Source organism: Ahaetulla prasina, chromosome 4 (genome assembly GCF_028640845.1).
Source record: "Ahaetulla prasina isolate Xishuangbanna chromosome 4, ASM2864084v1, whole genome shotgun sequence".
Lineage (NCBI taxonomy): Eukaryota > Metazoa > Chordata > Lepidosauria > Squamata > Colubridae > Ahaetulla > Ahaetulla prasina.
Window position 1 is genome coordinate 6,670,122 of NC_080542.1, and position 12,601 is coordinate 6,682,722.

At 42.5% G+C, this 12,601-nt stretch overlaps 1 gene segment (V, D, J or C); it reads right to left on the reverse strand.

Moving 5' to 3' along the window:
* Positions 1-499: 499 nt before the first annotated feature.
* On the reverse strand, positions 500-6,082 carry LOC131198968 (immunoglobulin mu heavy chain-like). The segment is given in 2 exon segments: positions 500-2,522; positions 5,868-6,082. Coding segments are annotated over 2 exon segments (387 nt in total).
* Positions 6,083-12,601: the final 6,519 nt, after the last annotated feature.

Below are 12,601 nucleotides of genomic sequence, written 5' to 3' on the forward strand. Positions count from 1 at the left end.
TCCCCTGCCATGCCCACCAAGCCATGCCACGCTCACCAAGCCACATCCACAGAAACAATAGTAAAAAAATTTGAAACCCACCCCTGAGTTGGACTTCTAGGCCTTGAAGAGGACACAAAATGACATTCATGTTATGAATTGAAGCATTGGTTTTCTTGACTTCCAAGACCCATGAAGGACTTATGTTGGCTATTTGCTTTTTTGATGAATTACTGATGCTACTATCTAATTGTTACTGATTAAACCAATATTTCCTCTTTGCTTCTGCTAGAAATCATTTGTTATGAATTGGGCTTTATTATTGGCTTTTTCCTTTATTATTGTATGCTGTCAGAAATTAGTTGTGAATAGAATCATATAGCATCAAATAGAATAGAATAGAATAGAATAGAATAGAATAGAATAGAATAGAATAGAATAGAATAGAATAGAATAGAATAGCATTGCACAGCATTGAATTGAATTGCATTGCATAGAATTTTTATTGGCCAAGTGTGATTGGACACTCAAGGAATTTGTCTTGGTGCATATGCTCTTGGTGTAAATAAAAGAAAAAATGCGTTCGTCAAGAATTATAAGGTACAACACTTAATGATAGTTGTAGGGTACAAATAAGCAATCAAATCATATTAGGAAATAATCAATATAAATCATAAGGATACAAGCAACAAAGTTACAGTCATACAGTCATAAGTGGGAGGAGGTGGGTGATAGCAACGATGAGAAGATTAATAGTAGTGCAGATTTAGTTTGACAGTGTTGAGGGAATTATTTGTTTAGCAGAGTGATGGCGGTCAGGAAAAACCTGTTCTTGTGTTTAGTTGTTCTGGCATGGAGTGCTCTATAGCGTCGTTTTGAGGGTAGGAGTTGAAACAGTTTATGTCCAGGATATAAGGGATCTGTAAATATTTTCACAGCCCTCTTTTTGACTCGTGCAGTATAAAAGTCCTCAATGGAAGGCAGATGGGTAGCCGTTGTTTTTTCTGCAGTTCTAATGATCCTCTGAAGTCTGTGTCTGTCTTGTTGGGTTGCAGAACCAAACCAGACAGTTAATGAGGTGTAGATGAGTTAGGAACTAAATCTAGCTTAGTAAAATGTAACCTTAATGCTGGTTGGCATTAGTAACATTTTGTTATCTTGCTTCTGTGTCTCACTTCTATTCTTGGTTTCAAAGCTAGGCATGAATAGTGTGTGCAAAACACACGCTGCACATGTGTACATGCGCAGTACATGCCAAACACACGCTGCATGCACATGCATGCAGATTGCGCACCAAACACTTGCTTCATGCAGAAAAAGGAGGCTTAACAAGGTAAGTACAACAGCGAAGGAGGCAGAACAGCTGTGCCACACAATTTTGATTCTCTAGAAAGCAGGATTTCTACCGAATTTAAATCACGTGGTAAAGCTGATCATCAGAAATACCATTTTGGATGAACTAGGATCTCTTTTTTACTACCGGTTCGCCCGCATGTGTAGCTTTTATCATTACCGGTTCACCGAACCGGTGCAAGCCAGTAGCATTTCACGCGGGGTGTGGCTATTCCTTACATGCATTTTGCCTGTATGTTTTGGATACAGTTTTGTCACCCAGCCTTTTTACTTTGGCCAAAGAATAAAAAACAGTAGTTTTGTAAGCCTCGTCTGGAGTCTCACTCTCTTTGGCATCAAAGTGGCTCGGGGAAACTTCTGGAAACTTTACACCAGGGGTGAAATGCTACCAGTTCAGCCAAAGAGGTTGTAGAAAAAATGCTTTTTTAAAAGGCTCCTTTGATGATCCCAGCTGAGTTGCCTAATCATCAGAGGCTTTTTTTTTCTTTTAAAGGTTGAAGAAAAAATGTTTTTAAAGGTAAAAAAAAAAAGTTGGCCATGCCCACAAGTCACATTACACACTCACTTACACACACACATACACACACACACACACACACACACACAGCAAGCCACGTCCACAGAACCGGTAGTAACAAATTTTACATTTCACCACTGCCTTACCCCCAGATTATTATTATTTTTTTACTTGTTTTGAGAAAAATACTTGATGACACAATATTTCTTGTCTTCAGAAGGATGCGGCCAACGAATGCTTTCATGAATTATCCATCACGAAGTAGGAGAAAAGAGAGGCTGGTGGGAACCGAACACACGAAGGTTTCTCAAAAGAAATGGGAAGCAAGGGCTGCTGGCGTCAGAGAGGATTACGGAGACGTCAACTACAGATCATTTCCCCGTGTTCTTCTTTATGGTCTTCTGGATGACGTCGGATGGCAAGGCTTTGTGGACCACTTGGCAAAAGTATCCGTCTTCAGAATTCCATTCCTGCTTGCTGATGCTCAACCTCAAATACCGTTTGGGTGTGTTGGACTGTAAATTGGGTTGGCCAGTGTGGTACGCTGATTCACTCACCGGCTCCCCATTCTGGAGCGATTTCAGAAAGAGTTCGCTGGGATAAAAATCTTGAACGACACATGTGATAGTGATTTCTTTTGGCCAATTCAGTTGTTCTGCTAGAGGCATTCCATCTGAACAATGGGAAAGAAATGGAAAAGAAGTGAGGAGGATATTTAGCACACATTCTTTATCGTGTTGAACTGTAGCTGCTGCTTGGGGTGGCCACACTTAAATGCTGAAGACATTTTTTCTTTTGCAATGAAACCAAGATTAGCTCATTAGCTTAGAGGTAGAAGCAGAGGGGGTATTAAACCCATTTGGACCGGTTAACCTAGACGGCCTAGAAGGCCAGCTAAGTGTTGGGTTTAATATTTTTTTTATTTTTTTTTGCTACTGGTTCTGTGGGTGTTGCTTCGTGGGTTTCGTATGGCTTGGTGGCCATCGCAGGGGAAGGATTCTATAAAAACTCCATTCCCACCCCACTCTAGGGGAAAGTTACTGTAAAATCCCCATTTCCTCCCAATCAGCTGGGACTCGGGAGGCAGAACAGCTGTGCCACACAATTTTGATTCTCTAGAAAGCAGGATTTCTAGGGAAATTAAATCACGTGGTACAGCTGATCATCGGAAATACCAGTTTGGATGAACTGGTATCTCTTTTTTACTACCGGTTCGCCCGCACGTGTAGTTTTATCATTACCGGTTCACCGAACCGGTTCAAGCCAGTAGCATTTCACCCGGGGTGTGGCTATTCCTTACATGCATTTTGCCTGTATGCTTTGGATACAGTTTTGTCACCCAGCCTTTTTACTTTGGCCAAAGAATAAAAAACAGTAGTTTTGTAAGCCTCGTCTGGAGTCTCACTCTCTTTGGCATCAAAGTGGCTCGGGGAAACTTCTGGAAACTTTACACCAGGGGTGAAATGCTACCAGTTCAGCCAAAGAGGTTGTAGAAAAAATGCTTTTTTAAAAGGCTCCTTTGATGATCCCAGCTGAGTTGCCTAATCATCAGAGGCTTTTTTTTTCTTTTAAAGGTTGAAGAAAAAATGCTTTTAAAGGTAAAAAAAAAAAGTTGGCCATGCCCACCAGTCACATTACACACTCCCTCACACACACACACACACACACACACACACACACACACACACACACACACACACCAAGCCACGTCCACAGAACCGGTAGTAACAAATTTTACATTTCACCACTGCCTTACCCCCAGATTATTATTATTTTGTTACTTGTTTTGAGAAAAATACTTGATGACACAATATTTCTTGTCTTCAGAAGGATGCGGGCAACGAATGCTTTCATGAATTATCCATCACGAAGTAGGAGAAAAGAGAGGCTGGTGGGAACCGAACACACGAAGGTTTCTCAAAAGAAATGGGAAGCAAGGGCTGCTGGCGTCAGAGAGGATTACAGAGACTTCAACAGGGATCATTTCCCCGTGTTCTTCTTTATGGTCTTCTGGATGATGTCGGATGGCAAGGCTTCGTAATCCCCCTGGCAATAGAATTGATCTTCACTATTCAAATTCACTTCCTGCATGAAGATGCTCAACATGACCGGCTCCCCATTCCGGAGCGATTTCAGAAAAAGTTCGCTGGGATAAAAAACTTCCATGACGCATGTGAGAGTGATTTTTTGGGGCCAATTCAGTTGTCCTGCTGGAGGCTGAAGAATGGAAACAGAAGAAGCGCTTGGCTTTCCATCTGAACAATGGGAAAGAAATGGAAAAGAAATGAGGAGGATATTTAGCACACATTCTTTATCGTGTTTAACTGTAGCTGCTGCTTGGGGTGGCCACACTTAAATGCTGAAGGCATTTTCTCTTTTGCAATGGAGCCAAGATTAGGTCATTAGCTTAGAGGTAGAAGTAGAGGGGGTATTAAGCCCATTCGGACCGATTAACCTAGACGGCCTAGAAGGCCAGCCAAGTGTTGGGATTAATTTTTATTTTTTTTTGTTACCGGATCTGTGGGTGTTGCTTCGTGGATTTCGTATGGCTTGGTGGCCATCGCAGGGGAAGGATTCTATAAAAACTCCATTCCCACCCCACTCCAGAGGAAAGTTACTGTAACATCCCCATTTCCTCCCAATCAGCTGGGACTCGGGAGGCAGAAAATAGATGAGAGCACAACCAGTCGGAGTTGGTATTTATCAGTTCTCTGAACTACCCAAAATTTCCGCTACCGGTTCTCCGGAACTGGACAGAACCTGCTGAAACCCACCTCTTGTCCACCTTATGGGAAGCTATTACAACCAGTGCTTGAGTGTTTCAAAATAGTAATTTGTTAAAGGAAACGATATTGCTCAATAGTAGTAACTGTAAGAGGGAACTTGGAGTCCTAGTGGACAAACATTTAAATAGGAGCCAGCCCTGCACAGCAGCTGCCCTAAAAGCCACGACAGTTCTAGGTTGCAAAAACAGAGGGATAGAATCAAGATCACCTTAAAAGTGTTAATACCACTTTATAAGGCCTCGGTAAGGCCACACTTGGAAACCTGCATCCAGTTTTGGTCGCCACAATGTGAAAAAGATGTGGAGAAAAAGAAGCAGAGAGGAGGAAACTGAAAATAATGCGGGACAGGGCATCATTTGAAAATCAGTTAGCTGGAGGAACACCAAGAGGTAGCAAAGACAGGGAGATTTCCATGAGGCATCTTGCTAAATTATAATTAATCCACAAAACATGGAAATGTCAACTGCTGAGCTGTACTAACAACGCAAACACATTTCTTCACGCCTTACTTCTCCCTAAAACTGCCTAAAAAGCCACGACAGTTCTAGGCTGCATAAAAAGAGGGATAGAATCAAGATCACGTTAAAAGTGTTAATACCACTTTGTAATGTTTTGGTAAGCCACCCTTTGAATATTGCATTCAGTTTCGGGCACCACGATGTAAAAAAGATGTTAAGACTCTAGAAAGGGTGCAGAGAAGAGCAAGAAAGATGATGAGGGGACTGGAGGCTAAAGCATACAATGAACAGTTGCAGGAACTGGGTACGTCTAGTTTAATAAAAAGAAGGATTAGGGGTGACATGATAGCAGTGTTCTGATATCTCAGGGGTTGCCACAAAGAAGAGGGAGTCAAGCTATTCTCCAAAGCACCTGAGGGCAGGACAAGAAGCAATGGGTGGAAACTAATCAAGGAGAGAAACAACTTATGAACGAAGGAGAAATTTACTGACAGTGAGAACAATTAATCAGTGGGACAACCTCCTGAAGTCGAGAATGCTCCAACACTGGAAGTTTTTAAGAAGAGGTTGGATAACCATTTGCCTGAAGTGGTGTGGGCTTTCCTGCCTAAGCAGGGGGTAGGACTAGAAGACCTCCAGGGTCCCTTCCAACTCTGTTATTCTAGTTCTTTCTATTTCTTCCAAAGAGTATTCTTGAAAACTTTCTCAATTCCTAAGGAAACACATTCTCCGTTCTCTATCAAAGGAACTGCAAAGGAAGAGAGGAGAACTCACCTGCGTCAGGGTTTTGAGGGCTCAGAGGGGCATTGTGTCCAGGGCAGAGGAACCCCAACAGGAGAAAGAAGATGATGGACCACATGGTGAAATTCAGACTGAAGTCTGAGCACGCTGAACAGTTAGATAATTCCAGGCAGATGAAGGAAATGAACTTCCTAGAACTTCTCTAGGAGATTCAGAAGAAAATGACCAAGGTGACTCTGAGGGCAGAATTTAAGCATTCTCCAAAGACAATCCTGGCACCACCTGCTGTTGCTTGTTCCTTTTTCCCTATTGGCCAAACTTAGTCGGATCTCCACCCATCCCGTTCAAGGAAGGCTGATCCCGGAAAAGATATTGATTTGACAGCCACGTCAACTGAACACAATGTTGGCAAGTGCTGAATTCTGCCTTCTACGTCTTTCCAAGTGCCAGATTCTTTTCCTCCTCTTTTTTGAGCTGGCCAAATGCTTGCTGCCAGCTAAGTGCCTTAAAGGTCCGGAGGAGGCTGCCATGGCGATGACCACATTATCCTGGTTGCTCTTCTCTGCGCTCTTTCTAGATCTCCACATCTTTTTTATTGTGTGGTGACCAAAACTGGATGCAGTACTCTAGGTGTGGTCTTACTAAGGCTTTACAGAGTGGTGTTAGTACCTCGCTATCACAGTCGTTGAGGTTGAAGGAAAACACAAATGATGGAACTGCAGGGTACAGAATTAGAAAGATGCAAATTTGGAAATAATGCTGGCCAAGGTCATCTTCTGAAAGTCATTTCGCTAGAGGAACACCAAGATTGGGAAATGTTCACGCATCCTTTTGCTAAATAATAATTCATAACATAGGGAATAGTTGTACAAGCACAAGAAGTACCGTATTTTTCGGAGTATAAGACAAACTTTTTTCCCTCCTAAAAGAGGCTGAAAATTTGGGTGCGTCTTATATTTTTCAGCCCTAACGTGGCGCTACCGAGTTAAATGATCTTTGCCTGCTCCCTCCAACTCTCAGCTGTGCTTTAGAAGCTTTTTTTCCCCAGTGAAGCGATCTTCCGTACTTCGCCTGCTCCCTCCGACTCTCAGCTGTGAAGGATTTTTTTTTCAGCCCTAGCGAGGCGCTAGAGAGTGAAGCAATCTCTGTGATTTGCCTGTTTTTTTCATTGCTTCTCTCTCCAAAGATCAGTTGTGCTTCAGAAGCTGTTTTTCTATCCCCAAGCAGGGGATAAAAACCAGCAAAATATTCCTCTCCAAAAACTAAGCTGCCTCTTATATTCTGAAAAATACCGTACATCTATTCTCCCTTGAGGCATTTGGCATGAAGGCTAAGATGGCAGAGCAAACTATGGGCAGCATTTCGTAACAGGACCAGGATGTCTTCCGTAAATATCACTCCTCTTGAAAGCTGAATAATTCCCTTTTATTGAACTGTCCTCTTTTCTCCTTCCTGAAAAAAACCTGCCCAACACACATTGGATATAAAACAACCTTAAATTATGAGTGGAAGTTTTTCATTGGGAGCAGAGATGGTGGGTCAGGTTTAATGGTTGACATTCATCTGGTTGATTGAAAAGATTAATGTCAGGTGTGAAAGACCAGATCCATACATGTAGGTCCAATTTTATTGATTTATGACTAGAAGGATAGAATCAAGATCAAGTGCAGAGTTAGTACCGCTTTATAGTGGTGTAGGGTTTCTTGCCTAAGTAGGGGGTTGGACCAGGCGTGAAATGCTCCCGGTTCAGACCGTATTGGCCGATCCAGTAAAGTTGGTGGCAGGTGGTTCTGAGAACCGGTAGCAAAAATCCCTGGCACCCACCCACCACCCGACGCCCATGTCCACCCAATGCCCGGTCGACCTGATTTCCCGCTTGTCGCTTCTTTTAAAAAATGCTTTTAAAAGGTAAAAATAAAGAGACTCTGAAAATCCCAGTTGAGCCGTGCGATCATAATACATATTTTTTCTGAAGAAAGCACAAGGATGAAACACCTTAATTACATTTGAGGTCGCTCTTATATCCTTTCTTTCCCTTCATTTCACTACAAACCTTCTTCTCCTCTTTTCCCTCCTTCCCTCCTCGCCTCTCCTACCTTCTTCCTCCTCCTCTCCCTCCTCCTTCCTCCTTCCCCTTCCTCTCCCCCACTCCTCTCCTCTTTCCCTCCTTTCTCATCTTCTCTCCTACTCTTCTCCCCTATCCTATCTTCCTCTCCTTCCCCTTCCTTCCATCCCTCTCTCTCCTTCACCTCCTCTTCCTTTCCCTCTATTCCTCTCTTCTTTGTTTTTTCTTGTATAATATTTCCCTTATTTGGTAACCGAGCAACTCCAATTTTCTAATATTATATATATACTTTCTTTTCCATTTCTATTCCATTTTACCCAATCTATCATTTCATAATTTATAATCTTCTTTCCTTCCCCAACCCCATCCCACTTTTCCATTTATTCTGGCGATATCTGGATTTCTATTTCTTTTTTTGTCATTTCACTCATTTCATTTTTCATTATTAACGTTGTTTATCTATCTATTGTCTTTTATTCATATCTCTTTTCTAATGATACCCGCAGCCCAGCTTATTGGTAGCTGTAAGCTCAGGTCTTTAAAATGGCAGTTCTTCGTTTGTCAAAAGGAATGATATTTAGAGATAAATCTCTCAAGCCACCTCATGAAGATGCTGACTGCGGTTTGGTCTGCCGCCAGTTCTAGGGAGAAGCAAGGCGTGAAGAAATGTGTTTGCTTTCTTAATACACCTCAGCAGTTGACATTTCCGTGTTTTGTGGATTAATTATAATTTAGCAAGATGCCTCATGGGAATCTCCCTGTCTTCACTACCTTTTGGTGTTCCTCCAGCTAACTGATTTTCAAATGATGCCCTGTCCCGCATTATTTTCAGTTTCCTCCTCTCTGCTTCTTTTTCTCCACATCTTTTTTACATTGTGGCGACCAAAACTGGATGCAGGTTTCCAAGTGTGGCCTTACCGAGGCCTTATAAAGTGGTATTAACACTTTTAAGGTGATCTTGATTCTATCCCTCTGTTTATGCAGTCTAGAACTTTCGTGGCTTTTAGGGCAGCTGCTGGACAGGGCTGGGTCATATTTAAATGGTTGTCCACTAGAACTCCAAGATCCCTCTTAAAATTACTACTATTGAGCAATATCATTTCCTTTAACAAATTTCCATTCTGAAACACTCAAGCATTGGTTGTAATAGGTTCCCATAAGCTGGGCCAGAGGTGGGTTTCAGCAGGTTCTGACCTGTTCTAGAGAACCGGTAGCGGAAATTTTGGGTAGTTCAGAGAACTGGTAAATACCACCTCTGACTGGCCCCACCCCATCTCTTCTCTGCCTCCCGAGTCTCAGCTGATTGGGAGGAAATGGGGATTTTGCAGTAACTTTCCCCTGGAGTGGGGTGGGAATGGAGATTTTACAACATCCTTCCGCTGCCAAGCCCAACAAGCCATGTCACGCCCATCAAGCCACACCCACAGAACCGGTACTAAAAAAATTTGAAACCCACCCCTGAGTTGGACTTCTAGGCCTTGAAGAGGACACAAAATGACATTCATGTTATGAACAGAAGCATTGGTTTTCTTGATTTCAAAGGCCCATGAAGGACTAATGTTGGCTTTTTGCTTTCATTATGAATTACTGATGCTACTATATAATTGTTACTGATTCAACCAATATTTCCTCTTTGCTTCTGCTAGAAAGATGATGGACCACATGGTGAAATTGAGACTGAAGTCTGAGCACAAGAATGCTGAGCAATTAGATAATTCCAGGGAGTTCAAGGAAATGAACTTCCTACAATTTCTCTAGGAGATTCAGGAGAAAATGATCAAGGTGACTTTGAGGGCAGAATTTAAGCATTCTCCAAAGACAATCCTGGCTCCACCTGCTGTTGCTTGTTCCTTTTTCCCTATTGGCCAAACTCAGTCGGATCTCCACCCATCCCGTTCAAGGAAGGCTGATCCCAATAAAAATGTTGACTTAGAGCCACGTCAACTGAACACAATGTTGGCAAGTGCTGAATTCTGCCTTCTACGTCTTTCCAACTGCCACATTCTTTTCTTCCTTTTTATGAGCTGGCCAGAGGTTGGCTCTTCTAATCTTCCGCTTCACTTGCACACTTTTAACGTGATCTTGATTCTATCCCTCTGTTTATGCAGCCTAGAACTGTCGTGGCTTTTAGGGCAGCTGCTGTACAGGGCTGGCTCCTATTTAAATGGTTGTCCACTAGGACTCCAAGATCCCTCTCACAGTTACTACTATTAAGCAATATCATTTCCTTTAACAAATTTCCATTCTGAAACACTCAAGCACTGGTTATAATAGCTTCCCATAAGCTGGACCAGAGGTGGGTTTCAGCAGGTTCTGACCAGTTCTGGAGAACCTATAGTAGAAATTTTAAGTAGTTCAGAGAACCAGCAAATACCACCTCTGACTGGCCCCGCCCCCATCTCTTCTCTGCCTCCCGAGTCCCAGCTGATCGGGAGGAAATGGGGATTTTGCAGTAACTTTCCCCTGGAGTGGGGTGGGAATGGAGATTTTACAGTATCCTTCCCCTGCCATGCCCACCAAGCCATGCCACGCCCACCAAGCCACACCCACTGAACCGGTAGTAAACCGGTTCAGATTTCACCACTGGGTTGTACTTCACTAGAAGATCTCCAAGGTCCCTTCCAACTCTGTTATCCTAATTCTAATCCCCTGTTTCGTCTAAAATAAAACATCCCGTGATAATAAGCCCAATCGGGCTTTTGAGCGTATGCGCTGAAATAACCCCCCAAAAAAATAAGCCCTTCTGGAAAATATTTAAACACATGTGCAGCCGGCCCCACCATTTCCTCTGGTTAGGGTTAGGGAGACAGAGCTGGAAATCAGATAAGACGTCAAGAGGAGCCCCATCTTGCTCCATGCGCCCCAAAGTAATAAGGCCAAGCACTTATTTCAGGGTTCCACGAAAATAAGGCCAAGCACTTATTTCAGGGTTCAAAAAAATATAAGACAGGGTCTTATTTTCGGGAAAACACGGTATTGTCTTGTTAAGACCACACTTGGAAGATGAGGAAGAGGGGGAGGTCTTGGTGGATGCTAGCGTGCATGGGACAGAGAGATGCAGAAAAGACTCTGCTCCTCTTAATGGGCTGCACCAGGAGGGGCTGTTTAGCATGGCAGGCAGAGGGAGGCCTTGCTGGAAGCAACGTGGGTGGGTAGTGGCCAGATGTTTGTTTGTGTTTCCGGAATTCTGCATCTCGTGTTGGTGGCTGGCTTCGCTAAAAACTACTCCCTGCATTCCTGGCTCGGACAATTCCTGTGACGTCTCCTTCCAAGTTCTGAATCCTGTGGTGGAATTCAGCCGGTTCGATCCAGTTTAGTCAAATAGGTAGCGGCGGCTGTGGGAGGCTCCGCCCAGCTCCCAGCTCATCATCACATCCCATTTTTTACCCGCCCCCATCTCTTCTCTGCCTCCCGAGTCCCAGCTGATCGGGAGGAAATGGGGATTTTGCAGTAACTTTCCCCTGGAGTGGGGTGGGAATGGAGATTTTACAGTATCCTTCACCTGCCATGCCCACCAAGCCATGCCACGCTCACCAAGCCACACCCACAGAACCAGTAGTAAAAAAATTTGAAACCCACCCCTGAGTTAGACTTCTAGGACTTGAAGAGGACACAAAATGACATTCATGTTATGAATAGAAGCATTGGTTTTCTTGACTTCCAAGGCCCATGAAGGACTAAAGTTGGCTATTTGCTTTTATTATGAATTACTGATGCTACTATATAATTCTTACTAATTCAACCAATATTTCCTCTTTCTTCTGCTAGAAATCATTTGTTATGAATTGGGCTTTATTATTGGCTTTTGCCTGTATTATTGTATGCTGTCAGAAATTAGTTGTGGATAGAATCACATAGCATCAAATAGAATAGAATAGAATAGAATAGAATAGAATAGAATAGAATAGAATAGAATAGAATAGAATAGAATAGAATAGAATAGAATTGCACAGCATTGAATTGAATTGAATTGCATTGCATTGCATTGCATTGAATTGGATTGCATTGCATTGCATTGCATTGAATTGAATTGAATTGAATTCTTTATTACTCAAGTTTGATTGGACACTCAAGGAATTTGTCTTGGTGCATATACTCTCGATGTACATAAAAGAAAAAATACGTTCGTCAAGAATCATAAGGTACAACACTTAATGATAGTCGTAGGGTACAAATAAGCAATCAAATCATATTAGGAAATAATCAATATAAATCATAAGGATACAAGCAACAAAGTTACAGTCATACAGTCATAAATGGGAGGAGGTGGGTGATAGGAACGATGAGAAAATTAATAGTAGTGCAGATTTAGTTTGACAGTGTTGAGGGAATTATTTGTGTAGCAGAGTGATGGCAGTTGGGAAAAACCTGTTCTTGTGTTTAGTTATTCTGGCATGGAGTGCTCTATAGCGTCGTTTTGGGGGTAGTAGTTGAAACAGTTTATGTCCAGGATATAAGGGATCTGTAAATATTTTCAAAGCCCTCTTTTTGACTCGTGCAGTATAAAAGTCCTCAATGGAAGGCAGATGGGTAGCCGTTGTTGTTTCTGCAGTTCTAATGATCCTCTGAAGTCTATGTCTGTCTTGTTGGGTTGCAGAACCAAACCAGACAGTTAATGAGGTGTAGATGAGTTAGGAACTAAATCTAGCTTAGTAAAATGTAACCTTAATGCTGGTTGGCATTAGTTACATTTTATTATCTT